The 25,720-nt window shown below is 34.0% G+C and overlaps 1 protein-coding gene across 2 annotated transcripts in view; it reads right to left on the bottom strand.

The window, feature by feature from the left end:
* Positions 1–7,739: 7,739 nt before the first annotated feature.
* LOC148942609 (glucosidase 2 subunit beta-like) overlaps positions 7,740–25,720 on the bottom strand; it is a 43,876-nt gene continuing 25,895 nt past the window's right edge. Inside the window, exons 5-9 of one of the 2 annotated variants that reach the window (XM_089102793.1) lie at positions 25,203–25,423; positions 20,963–21,221; positions 16,263–16,450; positions 9,432–9,575; positions 7,740–8,041 (exon numbers count right to left, since the gene is read on the bottom strand). In XM_089102793.1, the coding sequence (XP_088958919.1) occupies positions 7,895–8,041; positions 9,432–9,575; positions 16,263–16,450; positions 20,963–21,221; positions 25,203–25,423 (959 nt within the window). In that variant the 3' untranslated portion in view covers positions 7,740–7,894. The remainder of the gene's footprint in view (positions 8,042–9,431; positions 9,576–16,262; positions 16,451–20,962; positions 21,222–25,202; positions 25,424–25,720) is intronic. The other variant, XM_089102794.1, reaches the window with a different exon arrangement.

Here is a 25,720-nt window from a genome sequence, read left to right as displayed (position 1 = left end):
CTGCTCTTAACACATTAAGGATACTACTTCTTGTAAAACTGGATGGATATAGTATCTTTTGATTTAGTTGAAGATGTCCGTAAATATTTCCCGAACGATTTGATGGTTTATACCATCAGCCGTTCTTTTAGATATATCTGTCAGTAATGAGCTGCTGTAGATGACAGAAGTGTAGTGTAAATAAGGTTTTGGGTGGGCGAAGGTGAATATCGTATTCACTCGGCTTTTTTCAGCCAGATTCACCTCTAATGCTGCAGTACAAATCCCCCCTCCATTTCACCAAACCCCCACACCCAGCACAGGATGCTCAGTCTCATAATTGAACCAATCTCTATTCTAATATCCCTGGGTAGCGAGCTATTCATTGCTCGTAATTTTAAATGAATTTTGACTCTGTAAGATTTAATTTGTTGTACTGAACTTATAATATATGTGATTTAGTGAAACATTATTTCTAATCTTTTATTAAATTGATTAATTTCTGGGTTCACCTATTTATACTAATAAACAGCATTGATATCAGCGGGCCACATAACCCGAAACAAAAATCATGGGCAGCGCAATTGCGCTGTCGAAGTAAACATACAGGATAAGTCAAAGTATTACTACAGATTGTGTAACATTATATTGTGACATTCACTACACTTAAATAGCGACCGTATTTCAAACTTAAAAGTATTCAAAAAATAAAGTTAGAATTATTAACTTATCCGTTGGGCGTTGTTTGACAAAGAATATCCAGAAAATATAACAATTTTTAGCATAATTGCGGCATAAACCTCAAATTTATTAAAATTGCCAAGGATGCCAATAGGAAGGGAAAATTGACTCCTAGAGTTTGAAAATTATCTTCCCCTTTGTATTTTTGTTAAAAAAACGAATTCTAAAAAAATTACACAAAATTTTTTCTCCTAGTGCTGCATGATAAAACTGATAACGATAGAAAAAGAGAATGGGTTAGTACTGCTTACATGTGTACACAAAATTTTTACATTTTGTGTACTGCTTACATGTGGACACAAAATTTTTAAATTGTGAGAAAAACATATATGTTTTCTTTAAATTCACTTTATTCTGCTCTCAGCAGACATTTTGTACAGAATGCTGGTGCAGAGATAAATGTCCCACAAGTAGCGCTCGCGCTGTGTGAAATGCGACTAATTTCAGTCATAATTCTTAGCACTTTTATGTCAATTATTTTTTTGGTGCTTATTCAAAGAACTTCTAGAACATTAAAAATAGCGAGAAGTCAGCATGGTATTGTACAAAGATGCAGTTTAATATTTACATGTTAGTATGTGAACCCAAAATGCAAGGAATAGGACGTTATCAGTATTTATTAGGCATTTCAAGACAGATAAGAGAATCAGAGTTTCAATTAAATACTGGAAATAAAAATTGAAACAACTAAATTATTCCTGGAGCGAATTCCTCTCTACCAAATTCCATGACCAAAGTACAACCAATTTGACCTATCTAGTTTTAGTACGATATCATTATAAAGAGCAATAAGCCTTATTTTCTTTTTCAATGATTTTTTTTTCATTCAGGAAATTATATTCACTGCATATCTAGCTTTTTATTCTTCATAGATTCCATTTCTGTCCTATTTGCAGATGTTGAGGGTGTATTCATTTCCACCTTCGAAATTTTTAAAGCTAGAGAATTTAATCCTGAAATTATAGATTTTAGGAAGTAAAAGCACCTTAAGAATCAAGGGAAAGAATTGACCTGAGGAAATGTGGCGAAACAGGGAGCATAGAACATTTTTAAATTCTGCCATTATCTAGGCTCACATTTTCACTTGATGATAAATTTTCAAAGACAGTATATTTGGAAAGATATTAATGTGGAACATGTTATGAAGTGTTATTGACCGCTATTTTTCTAGTTTTCCTTATGTTAGAAAGAGCATGGATCAATTAAAAAAAATTATCCACTCAAAGTAAAGAGCAAATTTGACGCTTAAAACGAGCAACAATTTTAAAGCTACTTAATAATTTTTTTTTTCAAAATTATCAGGCGGGGGGGGGGGGTAATCGCCCCTTAACGACGCCAGTGGATTAAACATACCCTGTTTTCTTGATAAGGCAACTTGCATAACTTACGGCCCTTGCACCTGGGGCTAAGGGCTGTGAACCCTAGAGGCACAATTATTCAAAATTTGGACTGTTTTAAACTGAAAGGCCGTCTCAGAATTTTTATCGGATGTATTTGGGGAATAAAAGGGCATGGGGTTGAATCCCTCCGATCACTTTTGACTCTTAAAAAAGGCACTGGAACTTTTGACTTCCAATCAAATGAGCCCCTTCAGAATTGATACAAAAACCCTTTTCCGTTAAAACCTTATGTGTTGGTAGAATTGTATTGTCGGAGTTTTATGAGTAGTTAAGACTTAGACAAAGATCTATGAATAATTTTAGCTTTGCATCGTTGGTAAATTCTAATTACTGCAGCTTGAACTTTTCTTATCTTTCCACCAATGGAGAGTTTTATGACAGTCATTTGAAAAAAACCTAAAACAAAGTGATAATAGGTCACCAGGCCCCTCCCACTCCTCTTTCACTGCCCTCCCCCCAAAGGCATCCAATCAAAATTTCAAGATATCCATTTTGTTCAACATAGATGAAAAGTCCAATAACTATTTCACTGGGGATTACAAGACCCGCTCCAGCCTTGGATAAGGGCTGTACTTTATTCAATTTGTCATTGTTTAAATATGGGATTTATGATTTGGAATGGTGGACATGGCGTAAATTCGCAAAAAGTCTGGGGGGAGGGGCAAAAATAGAGCCAATTTTCCCAAATCAAGTGAAAATGACTGTGAAAAATGAGCCTTATAGTACCATAAAGGCAAAGATATACAAAACAACTGACCCGTTTCTCTGGATGCTTCAATTATGCAGGCTTATCTTAGTTTTGATAAGATTTGTGAAGAAACTAAATTTTAGCTTTGGGAGGACTAGAGTTGGCAGGAAGGGGACTGACACATAGCAAATTAAGCTAATTATGCTGGGGTCATGTTTGATTCTTGGTTTAAAAAAAGGGTAAAGGTGTTAAGATTCTCTCTGGAATCTTAAGGAGAGGGTCTAGCTAAATTGAAACACACTATGTTCATGTAGCTTGTAAAAAGGGCATACAAGCAATATTTCAGAAATGGTTTAGGGTATTACGTCGAAACTTAGAGGATATGATAAGCGGTATGTTCGACCGACTAAAAGGGAAAATGTGCATGCTATTACCACTACTACTTCTGCTACTACTAATACGACCGCTTCTAAAGATAAAGGTATTAAGGTTAAAACTTTGGGGAATGCTGATGGGGAAGTTGAACTAAATTAAGACACTGTGCATACACTTGTCAAAGGACGTATTAGCAATACCATGTGAGCCGCTTGGAGTACTATGTTGGAACTTTCAGATATGTTGAACTAACCAAAAGGCATTGTGTATATGCTTCTAATACTTCTACTACGACGACTGCCCCCTTTTCGGGCCCTTTCTTATCTTTAACAGGGACAAGTACAAGTTCAGATTGACTAATCCCTCTCAATTTCTTAACATGCCGGTACAAGACGCCGTCTGGCTTCATCTTCCACATCTTTGGCAGTTTCATCCATGGCCTCCACTTCACATCTCCTTAATTCACATTTAATATTTTTTCCACTTTCTTTAGATTCCTCTTATTTTCATATGACCTATCACTCATATAATTCTTGTATAGACTCCTCCTTCTCTCAAATAAACATAAACCTTTTTCACAAATATTCCTAGCTGCGTTTATAACTTTATTCCCTAAAACACCATCAGCAACTTCACAAACAATTTTCCTAAAACTATTCCATTCATCTTCCGTATTGTCAAATTTTAAACTCTCCAGTTTAGTATTTACCTGTTCCAGGACAATTTCTCTCAAATTCATATCTTGGAGTCTATCGGTGTTGACAACGAAACAGAGCTTGTTTATGAATCATCTTGAAAGGCATTTATTTAATAACTTTAAAAAACAAACAGTTTCAAAAAGGTTGAACAAGTAAAGATTCTAACTTGTGTTTTACCCAATGATGTTACGTCACATTTGTCAAATACTGAAAAACTGAGTATGGGGGGTTCAGTTCCATGGGGGTTAAGTTAAATGGGATTGAGTTGCACGAGCATTCAGTTACACGAGGGTTCAGTTGCACGGGGATTAAGTTTCAAGGGGGCTCAGTTACAGAAGTTCAGTTGCTTGGGGTTCTGTTACGCGGGGGTTCAGTTGCAATGACACCTTGAAATTTTGCTGCATCCGTCATGAGTCCCTAATAAAGAAAAAATCTACTTTGCTTCCTGATTTCTGTTCTTATTTTATGCGTATTCAAAGGCAGATCTAGAACAAAATCTCGGGAGGGGGAGGGGGAATGTGACAAGGGCACCAATAATTGACCAAACTGGCAAGTTTATTTTAAAAAAAGAGCAAAAACGGAATAAAGGTGGCAGAAAAATATCGGGGGGTAGGCCCCCTGGATCCGCGCCTGTGTGCATTCAATATGTTCTGAAAGGTTCATGGTAGTGAACAGGTTGTCAAATGGGCGCATCAGCAATATCTTAGGAACAGTTTGGTGTGGGAAGTTGAAACTAACAGGGCTTTTTTTGTGGGTGTTGAACTAACCAAAAGACAATATTTGCATCCTAATGCTACTGGTTCTAATCATACTACTACAACTACTACTAATATTGCTATTATTATTACTACTTCTACTACTACAACTGCTACTACAGCTAAGGCTACTACTATTAATTCCAAAGCTACTACTACTGCTGCTACTGCTATTACTGCTAGCACTTCTGCTACTAAAGCTAAGGGTATTGAGTCGACAAATTTGGGAAATATTAAAACTGTATTGAACTAAACCGAAACACCCTATGCCCACACGGTTTGTCAGGAGGGCATATCAGCAATATTTAAGGAACGGTATAGATGGTATTAAGTTGAAACGTTTTGCGTGTGTTGAAGGGGACGTTGAAGAAAACCAAAGGTGCTATACGCATACTGATATTAATGCTACAACTACTATTACAACTGTTGCTACTACGTAAGCTAAGGGTATGAAGGTGAAGCTTTCAAGGAACATTTAGGCGTATGTTGAACTAAATTAAAACGAACTATGAGCATGTGCAGTTTCAAAAAAATAACGCAATATCTCAAGAAGTGCTTACATTATTAAGTTAGACCTTTAAGGGTAAGCTGTGGTGTTGTCAGCAAAGTATCAAGAAAGATTGGGGGTATTAAGTTGAAACTTGAAGGGCTACTATTACTACTTTTGCTCTTACAACTTAACTAAATTAAAAAAGTGTAAGCGTATCCAAGTTATCAAAGAGCATAGATAGAATTTTTAGAGAATGGTATCAAGTTTTACTTTTCAGGTCAACTTAAGGAGATATAAAACTAAACTAAACAGTTCTATTTGTGTCATGATTAAAATTTGGTGAAAAATTTCCCCAACATACAAATAGCAAGCCAAACTTTGGATTCTTACAGAAAGAAAAACCCATTAAATATAAAATATGATTTTCTTTTTCCACGAAAAAGACTAAAGTCGATCGATAGAAAACGAACAGAAATTAATAAAAAAAAATTCCACAAAATAGGTTTTTCAAAGAAAAGCAAAGAGCTCCATTAAACCAAAAATAAGCAGAAATAGAGTCAAATAGTCTTCCAAGCGTAAAACCACCACAAATCACCATCAATACTGCAAAATATATTTAGTGGAAAGTATAATATTATAATTAATAATATTCAATAGTCCCGAATATATAATTAATTAATATTTTCCGAACAGAGTAAGAAAAAATACCAGCGACTACTAAAACAAATGCAAAATAAACCACATTTGTGCACGCTTAAATGAAGACTTTACTCACTCTCGAAGATCGTGTTTACAAAGTGGGCACGTGCAACACACGGCAGATCAAGTATGGGTTATCAGAGATTGTAGACTTACTCCATGTTAATGAACTTACAAGAGCTGGAACTACTGACTGGTTGAAAATAAAAGGAATAAAATTACTTGACTAGTTCATATACGAGTGGATGACTCGCATTCTTTCCAGTCGAATTTCCACGACTGGGCCAGGTCTTGTCTAATCTCTTTTTGAATGCCAAAACGGATGGTTTAGAGATAACTTTTTCGGAAAAGCTATTCTCCAAGTTAACATACTTAGTTCCAAAGTAATGATTTCATAGCCTTAACTGTGGCTTTAGGATAGATTTAATGAGCCCCCTAGTGTATTATTTGCTACATAGCTGGAAAATGCACGGTATGTAATACAATATACTTTCCAGGTAGTGTAGGTTTCAAACACACAGGACAAGGGACACACAAAAATTTCGTGCAAATCTAGTAATTCACTTTATTATACAAATGACTAGTACCTTATTCCGTTTGACTATTAACCTGGTCGAAGTTCTTTTAACTCTTGATAAAGATTAGAGTAATCTAGACGATCATTGTCCGACAATCTAGACCGATCTTTCTTGTCGTGATGCAGACATGTGCACAAAATAGACATTCCGAAAAGATTTTTGGGCTTGTATCCATGAACTGATTGAAGCCATTTAATTTTAATGCCCCTCTCTCTAACGGATGGATATCACAAAAGCCGCCTATTAAAGATAAAATATAAATTGCTAGTATATTTGCCCTTTCTCTCTTAGCCAGAAAAATAATATATTTGCTGAAAGAAATTTCGTATTCTGAAGCAAATGTAAAGGGGAATTTTAGAAAGGGGACTTAAGCTAAGTTTGTTACATTAATGAAGATTATAAATTTGTTTTGTAATATATTCTATGCTTAGTTCAGTTAAATGGGGTTGAGTTGCACGAGCATTCAGTTACACGTGGGTTAAGTTGCACGGTGGTTAAGTTTCAAGGGGCTCAGTTACACGTGGGTTATGTTTCACGTTGGTTCAGTTACAGAAGTTCAGTTGCTGAAAGAAATTTCGTATTCTGAAGCAAATGTAAAGGGGAATTTTAGAAAGAGGACTTAAGCTAAGTTTGTTACATTAATGAAGAATATAAAATTTGTTTTGTAACATATTCTATGCTTAGTTCAGTTAAATGGGGTTGAGTTACACGAGCATTAAGTTGAAGATTATAAAATTTGTTTTGTAATATATTCTATGCTTAGTTTTACTGCGCAGAACAAACAAAAAAAAAAGAAAAAAAAAGAAGAATGTATTAAAGATTAGCCGAAGAGAAAACTATTCCAACCTCAAGTAAACACACATAACTGATTCTTTTAGATCTGTTTTTCTTTCCAATGCTAAGGTATTTAAATATATTCGTGGATGTTTCAAATGCTATTGAACATTAAAATGGACGGCCTAGGTCTAGGGAACTTTTCGTTGAGGGTAAAAAGTTTCGGGTCAATTATTGCCATTGCCTTTGTCACTGAAAAAACATATGCGTCCCAACAAGGAATATATTTAAAATGGGATTACCGGTTTTGAATCCCCCCCCCCCCTAGGACTTTTTCGACACGTAAAAAAGTAAAAAAAAATGCGCATAAACAAATTTTTGATGCGTTTTAAAAGTTTTTCGTATTCCCTCCCTACCCTCCCCCGAAAAAGAATCCTGGATACAACCATGGTCGTAGATCCCATTTATCAGTTTATTTGTACTATTACTATCACCTCGCCCTCAGTTTTGCACTGCAATTTGTGCTTGAAGAGATGATAGTCTCTCAGGATATTGTGTCAAAGACTGTGCATAACTATTTAATAATATATGAAAAATTAAATTTTGCAATAGACAAAGAACTACAAAGTACAATACTATATTTGAAAAAAATGGAAAAAATGTTTTAACTCAAACCTAAACTTCCCCAGGGTAAGAAAAACCTAAAATATCGAAATTTTATAGTTCATCGTGAGCTAATAAATCATCAGGGCTTCCAGTGGGAAGTACACATGCAGTTGGTGTTACGAAATTCATCTCGTATTCACATCTATTGGGTTCACTAGCTGATATTATAACATTGTCAACACCACACGTGAAATGTACCTAATAGAGAAAAAGGCAATTAGTCAATATTAAATTGTTATTGTCTATATAACACTGTCATTGTAACATTGTGATCGCCACATGTAAAATGTACCTAATAAAAAAAAGGATAATTAGGCAACATAAAATTGTCCTTGTCAACATAATATTGTCAACACCAGACGAGAAATGTACCTAATAAAGAAAATGACAATTACTCAATATAACATTGTCATTGTCAACATAACACTGTCAAAACCATCTGTGAAATGTACCTAACAAAAGAACAATTAGTCAATAGTAATTTCTAGACTGCAAAGATAATCAAACTATTCAGATGCCAATTTAACCAAGTCCATGAAAAAAGAATATTTAAACAAAAAATAAAAGATTATTCGCCATTTCTCATTTATTGCTAAAATTATTTGGCTGAGAAAATATGCACAATCTTGGCTTTTCTTAAGTGATGGACCTAGTTAAATTGAATTGAAATAAAATCAAGCTTCCATTCTAGATGGAAGTAAAGAGGGAAGTTGATACTTAAAACAAACAAAAATTTTTGATTCGCAATTTATCCAACATTTATCGACAAAACTATCTTAAATAGACTGGCTCATGGTATTTCCATATATTTATGGATTCTGGAAAACTATCAATTCGGATATATTTCTATTCAAAAAAAACTTTATAAATATATTTGTTGGCATGATCAAAAGATAGGTCAAACAACATCAGAGGCTAAATTTTTATTATTATTTAAAGAATCAACTCGGAAAGTCAAACACCACATTTTCTCTCACTGATGTAATCTTTGTTTTATTGACATCTGATTTTTGCCCTAGAAAGGGCGAGGAATGGGGGTGGTGGTGGTGGTGTAAAATTCCATTATCACTTCATTTTTCACTAGTTTACGCCTGGTGACGAATTGTTATTTTCAAATTGTATAAGCAGTTGAATTATTAGTAATTAACTCCCATCATGCTCTCAACATAATGTTTTGCCTACAGCGGCGCTTTCAATAAAGTGTTCCCACTTAGCCACTTACGCAAGAAGATGACCAACTATCCGTCCTAAAAAAATACATCAAAACTGCTACAATCTCACCCACGATTTTGTATTTTTTCTGGAATTCTCCTGTCTTTTTCTACTTCTAAGTTTTGCCTTAATTGGTCAGTTCGGCGTTAGGACTTTCTGCCAAAACATGCCCCCTCCCTCCCCCGTCAACAATATAATTTTTTAAATAAAACCACGCCTATGGAATTCCAGGTACTCCTCATCACACTCTAACATATATTGCATAAGAATACGCATTCTTTGGTTGTACGATGATGGAAAAGGACCTCGCTGTCAATAGAAAGAAGAAAAATAAGAGCATATCGTACAGATACCCCCAAGAAAACAAAAAGCAAACCTTGCATGATCTCTGGGGTCCATTCCAACACTGAACACCTTTTTCCAACATCATTATCGAATACTTATTATTCTCTGGACCTGCCCAATGGCCCCACTGACCAAGACGTGTTTCACTTCCACCGTGTTTAGGTCTTTGACTAGCCTGGGAAAAAATGTTTTGCATAAGTACACACTGACATATCTACCCGTCCGTACATGTATGTACCCGTTAGTACCTTCTAACGGGAAGAGCATACTAACAAGTCCTTAAGGCTCATTCAAACAATTAGAGATTTTATAGTAATTAAAGATGATGCTATTACAAAAACAGCTGCAGGGTTGAAATGGAGGGTTGAAAATAGTGAGACAGGGGGTTGAAATGGAGGTTTCTGAACTAATTAACCAACTAACTAACAACAACTTACTGCAGCACCAAGCCACCTGAGGCGAAAACAGCTGCACACGAACCTCCTACATCCTAATTTATTCAAAACCACTTCTTTAAACCCTCCCTCGAAACTCCAAATTTACTCAAATATTTCCTCACGGCATTTACCAGCCCAATTTGGCGAGGACCTGGTTTTCGTTTCCCCTAGATGTTTGGCTGACAAGGACGATCTTTGGCAATCTGTCATCCTTCATCCACAGACCGTGTTTAGCCATCTCAATCTTTCTCTCATTATAGCCATACAAAACAGGATTGAACGACATTTTTCGTAGAGCTTACTGTTTGAAATGCGGTCAACCAGACAGGTATCCAAAACAATCCATAGGTAATTCCTCTGGAAAATATCTAGCAAATCTTCCTCCGTCTTTTGGAGCACCCACACTTTTTTTTTTTTTTTTTTTTTTTTTTTTTTTTTTTTTTTTTAGATAGATAGATATTTTATTTATGAAATATAGATAACGCTATAAAATACACCTGCGCACATGCCTAGTGGCATAATTGAGCGAATTAAAAATTACAACAAATTATTAAACACCGTTAGCAATTAGCAATTTAAATGAAAAAAAAAAAAAACAAAAAAAAAAAAAAAACAAAAAAAAACAAAAAAAAACAAGCCTCTTGGACAACTGCCCAAATATAAACAAGGTAAATAAAACCAAAGTCAACTTTCAGAGATAAACTTCCTCCCCATTCTGCAAAAATGCTGGTAATCACCCCACTCTCTAATATACAGGCGAATAGAGTTCCACATTTTCGGACCAATATGCCTCAAACTAAATCCTGCTCTAGTTGTTCGCCTAAACTCTTGTGAGAAATTGAACTTAAGTGATTATGGATATGAATGACGCTGCGAGTTAAGAGGGAAAATTCCATGGAAATGTGATGCTAACTGGCCAAAAACGTAATTGTGACATATCTGGGATATTGCAATGAAATGAAGTTGATGTAAAGAAAAAAATGTAAAATTTGAAGGGGTTTATAAACTGAAGGAAAAGTTGAAGCCCACACTGAAACACAATATAGAAAAAAGGATGGACCAGAGAAAAGTAAATTGATTTAAGTATATTAACCGGAAAAACATGGCGGAGACGGCACATAATCCCAACATTCCTAGAAACTTTTACCGATAGAGTTTTAACATGTTCATGGAACGACAAATTTTCATCAATAATTATCCCAAAAAATCTAAAATGTTTTACCCGCTTCAATTCCATATTATTTAAATAAAGAGAAAAAACATCAGAATTGACTGAACTAACTCGTGAAAATAGCATATACTGGTATTTCCTTTCATTTAATAGAAGAAGGTTTCGACAATACCACTCTGAAGTAGTTGATAGAGTACTATGGATGTTCAGGAAAAGCTGTGTTAAATCAGAATGGGAAGAAAAATCACAAAATCATCCACAAACATAAAAATTTTGCAGATAGGAAGAAACTCAGGCAAATTATTAATAAAGAGAAGAAATAGGGTAGGACCCAAAACAGAGCCCTGAGGAACCCCACAATTTACGGAAAATGACTTAGATCGGATTCCATTTTTACTATCATGGCATTCAATTTTTCTTTCAGCAAGGTAAGATGCAAAAAAATTCAATGATTTTGAAGAAAATCCATATTTTTTTAGTTTATTTAGTAAAGTCGGTGATCCACCGAGTCAAACACCTTGGCTACATCCAAGAATATAGCCAAGGCACCCTGACCAGTGTCCAGCGCATCATTTACTTCAATTAGAAGCTGATGTATTGCTAGTTCTGCTGATTTTCCTTTAATGAATCCATACTGCGAAGGATGCAATATTTTATTATTACATAAATAATTTTGAAGTTGTTTATGAGCAATTCTTTCCAAAATTTTACTAAAAACAGGTAACAGTGAAATTCCTCTATAATTCGAAGGATCCGTAGAAACACCACCTTTATACAAAGCTAAAACATGGGCATTTTTCAAAAGATCAGAAAAAACTCCATTTAGTAAAGACAAATTAAAAATATGTGCCAACAATGGGGCAATATTAGGAGCTATTTGTTTCACAATATGTGTAGAAAACCCAAAATCATCCAATGAAAAACTTTGCTTTAGTTTCATTATATGTCCTTTAACTTCCTGAGGTGAAATTTCAGAAAAAGCAAATGAGTTTGGTGCTTCATTTTCAACAACAAAATCAGTCGACAGACTCTCTTGCCTATTTGTACTCGATACAATCCTAGACCCAATAGTACTGAAATTCATTCCAAAAATATCCAAAATTTCTTTTGGATCCGTCACTTTTGAACCATCAAGTTCAAGACAATTAACTCCCGAACTCTAACGATGATTGGGACGAATTTTTTCATTGATTAGCTGTCATGTCTTTTTCATATTTGACTTAAACTGTAAAAATTTATCGGAAAAATATTTTCTTTTAGCATATCTTAAAATAGAATTCAGTTTATTTCTATAAGTTCTATAATCCTCATAAAATACATCAGATTGGGCAGCCAGATACTGACGATGTTGTTTTCTTTTCATCTTTAATAACGTCAAAATACCATCTGAATCCACGGGTCAAATTTTTTTGAAAACTTTTCGCGCAAAAATCTTGTCGATGCTGCTTGATCTCGGAGTTGTATCATAACATGGATAAATTTCGAAAAAGCATCATCAACATAATTTGAATCAAAAATGGGGGTCCAGTCTTTATTATCTATCAATTCACGCAAAAGCTTAAAATTAATCAATTTTTCTGTCAGTAAGAATTTTTATTTCCATGTTTTTAAATGCAGGTTGAGATAAACTTTGGGCTACATCTAAAACAACACTAACTGTAAAATGATCAGACATGTCACATATACTAACAGAATACTTTATCGCTTTAAAAGAAACAACAGAAAAGAAAATGTTATCCAGCAAAGTTGCAGTAGTCTTTCTTACTGTCGTAGGTAGCGAAATACTTGGAAAAAGGCCTGAACACAGCATAATGTTCAGAAACTCTTTATGAAAAGCCACATCTAAATTCAACAAATCAGAATTGAAATCACCTGAAATTATTACTGTTTCTTTTACATCCACCAAGTTTTACAACTAGGGGCTAAAAAATCTCAAAAAACCCTTTGGAGTTACTTGATGGCGGTCTATATACTGATCCAAAAATAAAAGGTTCGAAGCCAATGGGACGTAATTCAACAAATAGAGTCTCACATAAACCTTCTTCCCAAACTGAAAAATCATCAAGTATATTAACAGACCAATCCTATCGGACATAGATTAATTGACCACCTTTCGCACTGTCAGACCTACACCTTGAAACAGATTTCATACCCGAAAGGGACAGCATAGACATTGGAGACTTTTGCAAAAAAAAAGTTTCACATACAGCTACAATATCTTTAGGACTAGAATTTAACAAAAACTTAAGTTCACTATACGCACTCTGCAATCCTTGCGCATTAACATGTAATACCCTTATCGGGAATTCACATTGCTCAACTTCATTAGTTAAAGGGTCATCCGAAAAATCACAATCGGGTAGATTTCTGACATACTGTACATCTTTATCACTCCCAGTCGAATCATTAAGTATCGCATCTAAGTTTAAACGGGACTCCAAAAACGACTGAAATCTTTCCATATCATAAATAAACAAAGGAAAACTAAATCAAACTTCAATTATTCACAGTGAAGGTTCATTAGCCAGATTGAGCATCTGAGCCACATCTGCTATTGTTTTGCATGGTATAATTTGCGAGCCATTTTTCACAAAAATGATGCCTCTTATCGTCCACACATTCTTATTTTCAAATCTGTTGCAAGCCAGCTTGAAGACCTCCTGCCTCTCCCTAGTTAACGCTTCATGAACAAAAACGTGGGAACCCTTCAGCATTTTTCAATTGCGAAGTATTTCGACTGCTGCAGCTTCTGAGATCAATGTAATTTCGATAGGGGCTAGAGCTTGATCATTAGCTCCTAGACGTTTAGCCCCCTTAATGATCGATTTTTCAAGCTGAAGTCCCACCTGCAAATTTAAATAATTAAGAACTTTTTCACCTACTGCTGGGAGATCACAGGAAGTTGTCATGACCCCAGGAATAATGACTTTATTTGGAAGGGCAGACTGACCTAGGTCGTCCAACTTCGACTCGAGTTTTTCAAGCTTGGACTCATTTTGAACAAGTTTCACTCGTAAATCCTTGAGAGCCTTTTCAACCTTTTCAACTTCGGAACCATACTTGACCAACGTTATCACTATAGCTTCCAATATAATAATCTTGGTTCGATCCACTTGATCCGTTAAAAAGGGCATTAGAAATTTTAATTTGTGATCGAATTAACCTTCTTTAATCTTCCCATGGTCATAGATTCTAATTAGAGGATAATTAGCACCGTTTATATAGCTTTAGTTTAATTAGTTCACCTGAGAAAGACAAACACAAACCTCAGATGTAGTATTTTACAAAGCTAGCTGTCACAGATAAAAAAATACGTTTAGTCTGTCATTAGAACAAAAATTTAATTATATAAATTATTTTTTTTAATTAATTATGCAACTAATGACGATGGTTAAGAAATGGGCAGGAGATTGATCCAGTGAAGGCAAAGCAAATCACACTTATGTTGAAAGAAAGAAAGTCTTTCTGCCACGTTATTTCTAGTTCCTAATTATATTAGAATAAATCTTTAATTATAATTTAATTATATTAAAATAATTTTTTTCACCAAGATTAAAGCTGATACTTTTAAAATCATTTTTAAAATCAATTTATGAAAAATATGCCTTCTTGCACATCAGCACATCAAACCGAAGGCCAAACGTCCTCAAATGGGGTGAAGAGGTGATAAGAAAATATATAAAGTGGTAATTTAATCAAGAGGACAAAGAGTGAAGACTAGGGAGGAGCTTGTACTATAGCGGGGGCAGATCTTACCCAGTGTCAATTAAAAAGGGTTGACAACGCCCATGCAAAAGGAGATATAGAATTAAAAAATTGGACTAGGTCCCAGTTGCAATCTGGCCTAACTAGTGAAGATTGGTAACTACCCTATGACAAGCCTAAACTGAAATTGATGAAGGGGTTTTTATATACTAGAAAAATATATCACTTTTAAATTGATTACAGTAGTTACGATCTTCGCTATAAAAAAGAGCCGTACTAGAAAACGGTCAGGAAAATTAAAATTATCCGGTCAAAATGGTAAAAGACTTGAAAACCTAATTAAAGTAAAGCCAAATAAAGTTGTAAAACTTTTTTGGAGTTACAAAAAAAATTATTAGTTTCACTTCTATATGATAGCCTATAATCCTAAGGCAGAATTAAGGAGGGCATACAGTAAGAAGAAGGAAAAAAAACTTTAAATCGAAAGTGATTGGAGGCCAACAAGCCCCTGTCCTAGAACAGTGTTTGATATCAGCTTCTTTTTTATATCCGTAAAGTGAAAAAACACATTCTTCCCCAAAACTATGAAGTATTACACCATACCCACAGGCCCATTTTTTTACCTTTAGACGATTTTGAAAAAGATAGCTATTTCACAATTTTTATCATGGGAGGGGAGACGTGGGACATGTCCTAAAAATTTCAATTTAATACCCTCGACCGTTCTTAAGATATCGCAGATCCACCTTTTTGATAAACTGGATGCACATAGTGCCTTTTGATTTCGTTTAAGATACACGTCAAACTTTTCCGAGGTTTCACATTATTACCCTTGGCCATTCCGGATGCACCTAGGATCAAAACCTTCCCCTTTTCCTAATGATAAATCGTGCATGTAAACAATGAATAAATTGCACATTTCCAATCCTTACCCCGGGGCTGTGGAGGGCATGGTATTTCTGAAGTTAAAGGTTTAGACCTTTCGACTAGTTTGAACAAAATGACAATACAACATTTTTATCATTGTTAAGGAGGGGGGTACATAAAAAGGGACAGAGGGAGGTGGGGATACTTCCCCTAAACATGTATTGACAGTTTCAACCTAACACAATCAACCGTTGCTTAGATATTGCTGGTATTCCCTTTTCACCAGCAACAAGGACAAAGTGTGTTTTGACTGTGTTCGGCATCCCTCTCAACATTTTCTTAAAGTTTCACCTTAATACCCTAAGCTCTGCTGGAGATCCAGGATCAAACATGATCTCTTTTCTTAATAAAAAATCTTATATTAACAATGAGCAACTTGCATAACTCACAGCCCTTGCACCGGGGTCTGCAAATGGATATCTCAAGTATTGTTCGAATGCATTCGGGGAAACAACAGTGTTGAGAGAGGGGGGCTGGCTCCCCTCCAATCACTTTTAACTTTAGAAGTTCTACGACAACTATTTCTATACGAAGTGCCTTGAAATAAATAAATAATAAATTAGTGTTCACACCGCTCTTTGCTCAGGCAGCGCTATTGCACTGCCTATGATATGAGACTTACATAATCGAAGGGACAAAATTTGTATGTATATTCTCTATCCGTGAACTCAAAACAATGGCCATGAAGGGGTGCAAACTCCTCTTCTGGTCCGTAATCGTTCTTCAGCGAATCCTCGATGGTCTTCACGTCCCGTTCAATCTCTCGAAGTCGCCTGTCTGCTTCATTGTAGGCATCTCGTGCCGCCTTAGCTGTAAGCAAGATCGCATGCTCAAATTTTAAGTACGTAATTACCATTAATAATTCATGCCTATTGGTGTTTGGATGACTTCTAGAGGGGGGGGGGGTAAAACACAAAGAGTTGAGTGAAAGTACATACTCAGAAAAAATCAATTTCTTTATAAATCTGGCAGATAGGTAAATTATTAGTCCCTTTTCCCTCTGTTTACAGATATGTCTGCATCTTCGTTCTTTGTGCCATACTTTGTAAACATTATAATAACATGTCACGGTGATTAACGTCTTTTTTTCTAACATGCCAGTGCTATTCTTTTGGATATTTTGGCATATTAATAAACTTGATTTATTGATTGATGACTGCTGGCAATATTAATCAGATTCTACTTCGTTTCATTAATTATAATATTAAGACTATAATATTATAATACCTCTAATTATAATGATATATATATCTCATTATATATATATATATATATATATATGATAATTATATTCTATAATATCATTAATTATGATATCTCTGGCTTCTAGCAATATTAATCCGATTCTGCTTGGTTTGATTAATTATAATGTTAAGATTATAATATTATAATATCTCTAATTATAATGATATATATATATATATATATATATATATATATATATATATATATATATATATATATATATATATATATATATATATATAAAATTATATTATATAATATCATTAATTATAATATCTCATGCTTCTAGCAATATTAATCAGATTCTGCTTCTTTTGATTAATTATGATATTAAGATTCTAATATTATAGTATCTCTAATTATAATGATATATATATAATAATATTATATAATATCATTAATTATAAAATCTCTGGCTTCTAGTAATATTAATCAGATTCTGCTTCGTTTGATTAATTATAATATTAAGAGGGAGATATTTCCTCAATTTCTTCTTTTACCATTCAAAAATATGGGCAACTACTAAGACCAAAACCGATGATACGGCCCAAGAAGAGAAGAAAGTTTTGAATTCTTCACTCTTTAGTTTTTTCTTAAAAACTGTGCTTTTAATTTGATTATAATCGCAGCAGTAGCTGCAACCTAGCAAAGAGGGAACCATAGTAAGCAAAATTTCAAACTAGCGCTTTACTGAAAACTTAGCTTGCTTGATATTTAGAGAATTTCGATTATACTAAAAGCTACCGATATCGCGGCCATTGAGATACTATTGAGAGCCTTGTAAACTAATCTTCTATTTTCTGCAGTCTAGTAAAGGACTTTTCTACTCCTGGGGAATATCCTGTTTTTTGGGGTGGGTTTTGTGTTTTCAGTAAAGTACTAGTTTTTAGAATCCTATAAATATAATTAAATACAATTAATCAGCTTATTTTAGACAGCTTTGTAGATATATGTTGCATAGCCTGTGAAGCAGTAGTTTTAGTTCGTTTGTTTTAACTTAGCTCTTTATCCTATCACAAAAACGTTGTTCTTTCTTTCAAGATATTTGCCCATAACAGATCTTACGAGTCTGTGTTTTTCTTTACTCCATCTTCATTTATCATTATAGATCCCCCCCTAACGAAGATCAATTTTCCTCTTTGTCCACTTTACTCTGTACTATTTCTGGACTAGTGTTCTTCAATAGTCTACGACGTATCTTATTGCAGTGGGGGAGGGAGTAATTAACCTCTTCTTCTACTCTCAAACCTTGCACTGAATATTGGATGTCCGTGTTTGGGAGTAATCTTCATTTTACTTTCTATATACATCTTTAATTTCAAACCAGAGAGAAGAATTATGCAGTTAGGTAAAAAAGGAATTTACCTAGGTCAATAAGTAGGTATTTAAGCAGATAGGTAAGGAACAGATCAGCCTTATTTTTTTCTTCCTTGGGTAAGATAATTTCGGAGACCACACTGCCTTTCCATGACGATAAATAAAAGTTCAAATAGGGACAAAATCCTTTTAATAGATAGTGATAAATTTCACAAAAAAACTGGATATTTCGGTCACATATGCAGTGACCATCATCAGTAGTTATTACTAACACAGGCTAAACACAGATTTTGACACAAGAGGGGGGCACTGAACATTGTCTGTACACAAAGAGACACAGAACCGTTAACTCAGGGAGTACCACGCCCAGAACTCCATGTGTTGAATAATCTTTTAAAAAATACCCCATATGTTGAAAAAAAAGTTAAAAAAGTTTTAATGATAGAAAATTTATACAAAAACACGAAAGAAAATTATAAACAAAAACATCAAAAAATAGCGAAAACAATTGATTTAGACAAAATCAATTATTTTGCAGCCATCAAGACATGGCTAATTGTAGAAAAAACCAAGACAAATAGCCCGAGCGATTGAGAGGCAAATCTGGGAAAAGCCCTTTTTAGGATTGTATAAAAATGATGTCATTTTATTTGTTGATAGACAAGTCTATCATCCGTCCATATGTCATTCCTAGGACAGAACTAAGGTCGATAGTCATAGAATTAAGGGATTGAAGATTGGATTGATTTTGGGCTGACAAGTCCACTGGACTTTGTCCCAAAATCTGGGATTGAATTTGCTTGGACTCACAGGCGGCGAACAAGTGAAACCTAAGCCTAATAGGAAACACAAAAAGGAAATATAAGAGGAAATATAATATCTTATTCACAGATTTATAGAATATTTTGTAGAATAATACCAGGCAATATTCATTCCATAATTCATGTCTCTTGCTGTTGACTGATTCCTCCAATCACCAATTCACAAAACAACAATTAAATAAGCATAGGCACTGCTAAAAGGTCAAATAACTTGTACACAATGGCTTAAGTCCAGAGGATCAATCAGCTTTTGGATTGAAATTAAGGATTTTGGATTAATGAATTAAATTACATTACGTTACAATTACTTAATTAAATTACATCATGTAATTAATTAATTAACCCATTAAATTAAATTAAATTAATTAATTAAATAATGTAGTTAATACAATTACATAAAATAAATCAATTAAATTACATTACATTAATAAATTAAATTACATTACTTTACATTAAATTACAGATTAATTAAATTTTGGATTTAAATTCTGAATTCTACAGATTCTGCAGAATTACGCAGATTCTGCAGAAATCTGGATTCTACACCAACCCAGAAAGCTTATCATGAGTATTATTCTGTTAATACTCAGGTGTCTATTTATTAGCAAACTAAATTTAATATTAACATTTAAAGTCAAGTTTTGATATGACAAGTCTATAATACACTACTAAAGTTATTCTTAATTTTGTAGTGGCTGTAGGGAGTAAATTTAGCGATTTCGTACCCCTTAACTCGAATTTTCATTTGGCTTACCTCTATAGCTGGTTACTTTTACAAGTCAAATTTTACATAGAATCACCTCTATAACTCGAACTATGTATAAGTTGAACTATACGTAACTCAAAGAAAAACGGTGGCCTCGTGAATTTTGAGATAGCAAGAGTCGACTCTATTTTGTACACTTTTTGTGTGTGTGTGGGTGTGTCTTGTTTATATGATTTAATTAGTTAATTGAGCCACGGCGGGCAAGATATTCGGCCTTCTAGTAGTGGCTATGTTTATTTCGTTTCTGTATTAATTTTGTGAATTGTTGAAAATAAAGGTGTCAATCAATCATAAGTTTGAGCTTGAACAAAATTAATATTTGGAAAGTGATACTAAAGATAAATTGATTGCATCCTATGAACAATAATTTTATATATTTTATGAATATCGTTTGTATTGTATGAACAATAGATTGGTATTGTATATTATATGTTTTGTACCATATATTGCATTGTATATTGTATGTTGCACTGTATATTGTATGAATATCGTTTGTCAGGGACGGATCCAGGATTTTTCAGGGGGGGGGGGGCAAAATAGGTTCATCCGATAAACTTGCGTTAGGAGCAAGTTTAGCTAACGCAAACTTGAGTTAATTAAGTAAATTTCACTACTTTAGACTACGCTAGGGAGGGGGGGGGGTGCACCCGCCCCCCCCCCCTGGACCCGCCACTGTCGTTTGTATTGTATGAACGATAGCTTTGTATTGTATATTGTATGAATACCATTTCTATTGTATGAATAATAGCTTTTTATTGTATATTACATGTTTTCTATAGTGTGGTGTATCGTATGTTGTATATTCTATGAATATCATTTATATTGTATGAATAATAGATTTGTATTGTATATTGTATGTATTGTATAGAGTGTAACTATCGTTTGTATTTTATGAATAATAGCCGACTCAAATAAAAAAAAAACAAGATGATTTTGAATCACTTATGACTGTTTTTTGTCTCAGCCAATCGACTAGAGTTTATATATTTATTTGCATATAGTTATATGTTTATATGTTTTTATAGTTATATGTTTATATGTTATCAAGTTTATGAGTTTATCTTTACAAATGAGTATATGTTTTATACAAGTTTATGTTTATGTTATAACAGCAATCATATATACGTACAAGTGCAACAAATCAACTTCAATTTGTTAATTTTGAGCTCGTACCTTCTTCGACTATTTTCTGGGTTTCAGGATCATATTGTAGAGTCTCTTCTACAGGAAGGACTTCTGAGTCCTCAGTTTTATCACCTTGATCAGCTTCTCCATGGTCAAAATCCTCTTCCTCCTCATCAGTTTCTCCTTCAGGAATTTCAGGTAATTCACCTCCTTCAGCTGGTGGAGTGTCAGTGCTAGAGGGTGGAGGACTAGCTACATCTTCTTCATGAGTGAGGTACGGCTTCATTAGAACGAACCCAGTACTCAGCTTAAAATTTATAAAAATAAAATTAAAACAATATGAACCAAAATAAGTTTTTACTTTGTCACAAATGCAAAAAAGAAATATCCAAAGAAGAAGAAGTATATATATATATATATATATATATATATATATATATATATATATATATATATATATATATATATATATATATATATATATATATATATATATATATATATACATATAGTACCGGGAGCTCGGCGGCTTCACCGCCGGGCTCCGGCACTCGGCAAGCTTCTGTATATGGATTCTCATTGTCGCTTGTCTTCTAACCGCAGACAATTTTTTTTATAATTCTGGGGAAAAAATATGGTAAAATGGATGGTTATAAGAATGAATAGACCTAAGATGGGTGAGGGGAGGGGGGGTATTTTTATTTTGATGCCCTTAGTAGTTTAAGACCATATTGACCCACTTCAAAGACAGCAAAACAAAGCCCTGTGTATCCTAAACACTTTCATCCCCTCCCCAATATCCCTACAATCAAAATCATCAATTAAATGTATATATTCTTTCCTTAATTTATTACCCGTGGAATTATTATTATCTAATAATGGATTGATGTTTTGTATTAAGTATTTTGCTAAAATTCTACCGAAAATTGTTTATGCTATCGAACTATTTAACCAATGTGAGCATGATTATGGAACGATGGGGTTTTTCTAAGTATGTTGAACCCCGAGCGTGCACTGAGAGATCGAGGTTCTCACTCAGGCAAACTTTGGAATATGCATGGGTCGGGTCTTAATATTGGTCTTTCTGTTGGTACACTGCGGGGGCAATACAAAACTCTGCTACTAACCCTTTGATCATTTTATTTATTTTTTTTTTGCTTTTTTAAAATTCAGTTATGGTGGTCCCGCTGACTCGTTCTCTTGGTAGGGTTTTCTCATGGCTTCACTTTTGTTTGAGTTTGTTTTCCATTTGGCTGCTGGCTTGAAGTGATGCTTGGTAAGTCATACATTTTTTTTATTTATTTACAAAAGAGAGTGATTGTGTACAAATAGAGTTATATATTATGTTTTGTTGTTTTTATTTGTTATTGGTTGCCTGGTAATACGAGCTAGTCTCTCAGCCGGGCATACCCATATTGTAGTTGTATTTAGTTTGTAAATAAAAGAACCTGAACAGCCTATGTATATACATACAGTCAAGTAAACTCCTATGTTCTCCATTTAAAACTTCTGGAACACATGTGTAGCAAATTCTCTCTGGTTCCTTCTTGACGCATACGAAATGAAAAATTTATATGCCTTTGCTGCGCTTTGATACGCTATTTGGAAATAAATCAATAGAAATCAATAGTTCACTCCGCTGACCACGTCCGTCTGTGGTTCTCTGATATGTTCTATATCTGAAGCAAATGAGCATCACAGTATGTATATACATCACAGCATCACAGTATGTACATCACAGTATGTATTGATCATACCAAAGCTTTCAGGTTAGGTTGACTTTAGCAGATTAGACTTCAATTAAGACTAGCCCATTTATTATTTAATCTATAGCATTAAGGTACTTTAATCCCGTGTGTAATCACCAATGACAGTCTTAATATAAACTTAGTTTTGGTCTTTTGACCTCCCCCTCCCCCCAAAAAAAAAGAAAAAGATGGTTTTGGTACGTCATAGGAAATAACCAACTCAAATAGTACGTGAAACTGATAAGAGAGGAAACTCTAGGATTTCAACATGGATCCATTACTAATTGAAAACTAATAATGCCACTGGGGCTACTGTACGATCCCATCGAACTAAATAAAACCATAATTTTGGTTTATTAATATTTTAATGCAAATTAAAGCTATCAAATGTAAATGTAAAGTAAAAAAGAGTGAAAAAATAATTAAAAGGGTATTTTTTCCCACCTTTTGTGTTTTCTTCCGACTAACTTATGATAGACAAAATCCTGTAAAAAGGGAGATTTTCTACTTTAGTTTTCCTTAATATGGCACAATATTTTTTGCAAAAAAAGCCACTAAGCCACATTTACTCAACCAGCGGGAACAGTGGACAAAGCAGAAAAATTGGGGAAGTGTACATTTTCAAACGCGAGGAATTTGTAAGTTATCACTTATCCTTCTTACTTTTGGTGGCACTACCACGTTCCTCATTCTCAAGGTTGAAAAGTTATAGTTTTCCCATGCTATCTTTCGAATTCTCCCCTTCCACTGGAAATACTCTTCAAATTTTAGCGGAAGTTGCCGAAGTCGCAATTCGTTTTTTTCTCAAAAAACTAAAACTATTCCAACATTTTCAATATTGGCAAAGAGGCAAACAGTAGGAATTGAAACAAACAAAAGAACCACAACTATTAACGAATAAATGAATATTTCACCGACAAAACACATTTCAAAGAATAACTTTAGCCTATAATACCCTAAAGTTTTCATAGCAAATCTTTCCAACCACCTAAATGCATCGTAAAATTTACACCCAACCTTAACACCCATTCTTCACTATGTTCCACACACTAACACAGCTCAATCATCCCCCTTTACAAGTCTTCGATCAGATACCCGCTGTCTGCTTGTACTCCAAAAACGTTGCTGGCACCACTATAAAAGATCCAAAACTGAACAAAGAGGGCAGGTTTAGTCATTCTCCGCGACTCTCTCCAGTCTGTTATTAAGAGTTTGGATGCAAAGTCGATGGCTGTTTTTCTTTAAAGTATTGAAATTCACCCCGTTCTCTAGAGCTTTCCCCTATTGTACCTACAATTGTCCAACCAACAAGACAGATATGAGGGCACACAGCTCAGTCCAATGATCTTAAGGCTGGTAAGCACAAAACATAGTACTTGAAGAACAGCTTCATCAGAAGACGCACTTTGATCCGGTATGATACTCCTGAGGAAGTTATCCTTAAAAGTGTCTTTGTCAACTCTTTCAAAAGAGGACATAAAACCTCGATTAAAGATTACCAGCGAATTGGATATTTAGTTGTACCTGGCGCCGCAAATTTAGGAATAAAAAAAATCCTACTCCCATATCAATTGAAACAAACTTTATTCATCTTCACATTGGGCAAGCATAGGGACCCCAAGTTTTCGTAACCTTACGGGTATACTTTCTTCTTTAACCAAGAGGAAGATAACAGCCCTTAAAGTCCATTGAAAGGACTTACCTATGTATGGTATATAAAAGATAAGTAAGTACATGGAAAGGATACTTGCAATGAGAAATTAAGGTTTACTTCAGTAGTATTATCAGGTATTGTTCTAAATTAAGAAATATACCCATTTTAATTTTTGTAGTAAGGAAAAGCAACATAACTTCCTGTTAGGTTTTTCTTCCGCTTGCTTTTACCTATAGTTTATTGCCATTACCCCAAAAAATACGAACTAAAAGTTATAATTTACAAACTTCCGCATGTGAAAACTTACAAATGAAACAAGAGAGAAAAAAAAAATACGACTTATAAATTCTTTAATCTCGTGGAGATTTCTTGTTCCATGAAAAAAAAAAATATAGCAAAAATCTCAAAATGCGGGAATTTTTTTTTTACACACATTAAGCAAATCAACAGTTTAAACAGCTTAAATTGTTTCAAAATAACGTTGTACAAAGTAATTTGCACCCTTGTAAATATTAAATGGATACAAAAAAAAAAAAAAAAAAAAAAAAAAAAAAAAAAAAAAACTTACTAATTCCACACGTGTGAAAACTTACAAATGAAACAAAATGATTACAAATGATAGAAAGTGAAAACAAAAGCAAAAAATTTAAATCTTTTAATTTCGTACCAATTTCTATATTACAAATAAAGTATAATAAAGCAAACAAAAGCAAAGAAAAAAATAAGCAAAGCAAAGAAAACAATAAAACGATTAGATATATTCAAGATTATTTCTTTAAAACAATAAATATAAATAAAAACTAATTCAAGTGAAATCTGAAGCTCTTTGAACAATAAAAACAATATTTAAAAACGATGTGACTAAATTATAAAATTGAAAACTTACGAAGTCCTCACGGGTCATTTCTGTCTGACCCGAGAGGAAAAATTTTGCCTCCTCCTCAGAAACAAGACCGTCCCCATTTTGATCAAAAATTGGCTTTGCCATTATTTCATCAGGTGTTAGAACGCCATCTTGATTTGAATCCAACTGTTCAAATGCTGCCAGAGCCTCTTCATCTCGTGTTTGCTTTTCGCTAGCTTGCCTTTGACTCCGTATCTCTTCCTCTGAAGAAAAATGTCTTAGTATTATTTTATGAATTAATTTGAATAAAAAATAAAAAACACAAATAATAAAAGTAACAAATTACATAAAAAACAGAAGAAAGTATAAGCCACAATAACACGAATATACATTTTAAAATTACCAAGTCCCACTAATCAGTAAGCTTTTTTCTTCTGAGAAAAACCTCATAATCTCGTTTACGAGAAATCCTTGGGGGATTCACTCGTTAAACTTCCCGAGTAGAATATTACTTTTTCAGATGGAGGGCAAGGGAGAATCAGGTGCTGCTTGTGATTATG

This window comes from Artemia sp. Qi Xiang Cuo, chromosome 16, assembly GCF_049724085.1.
Source record: "Artemia sp. Qi Xiang Cuo chromosome 16, ASM4972408v1, whole genome shotgun sequence".
NCBI classification, from domain to species: domain Eukaryota; kingdom Metazoa; phylum Arthropoda; class Branchiopoda; order Anostraca; family Artemiidae; genus Artemia; species Artemia sp. Qi Xiang Cuo.
Note: the sequence above shows the minus strand (reverse complement) of the source record. Positions and strands in the feature narration are given on the sequence as shown.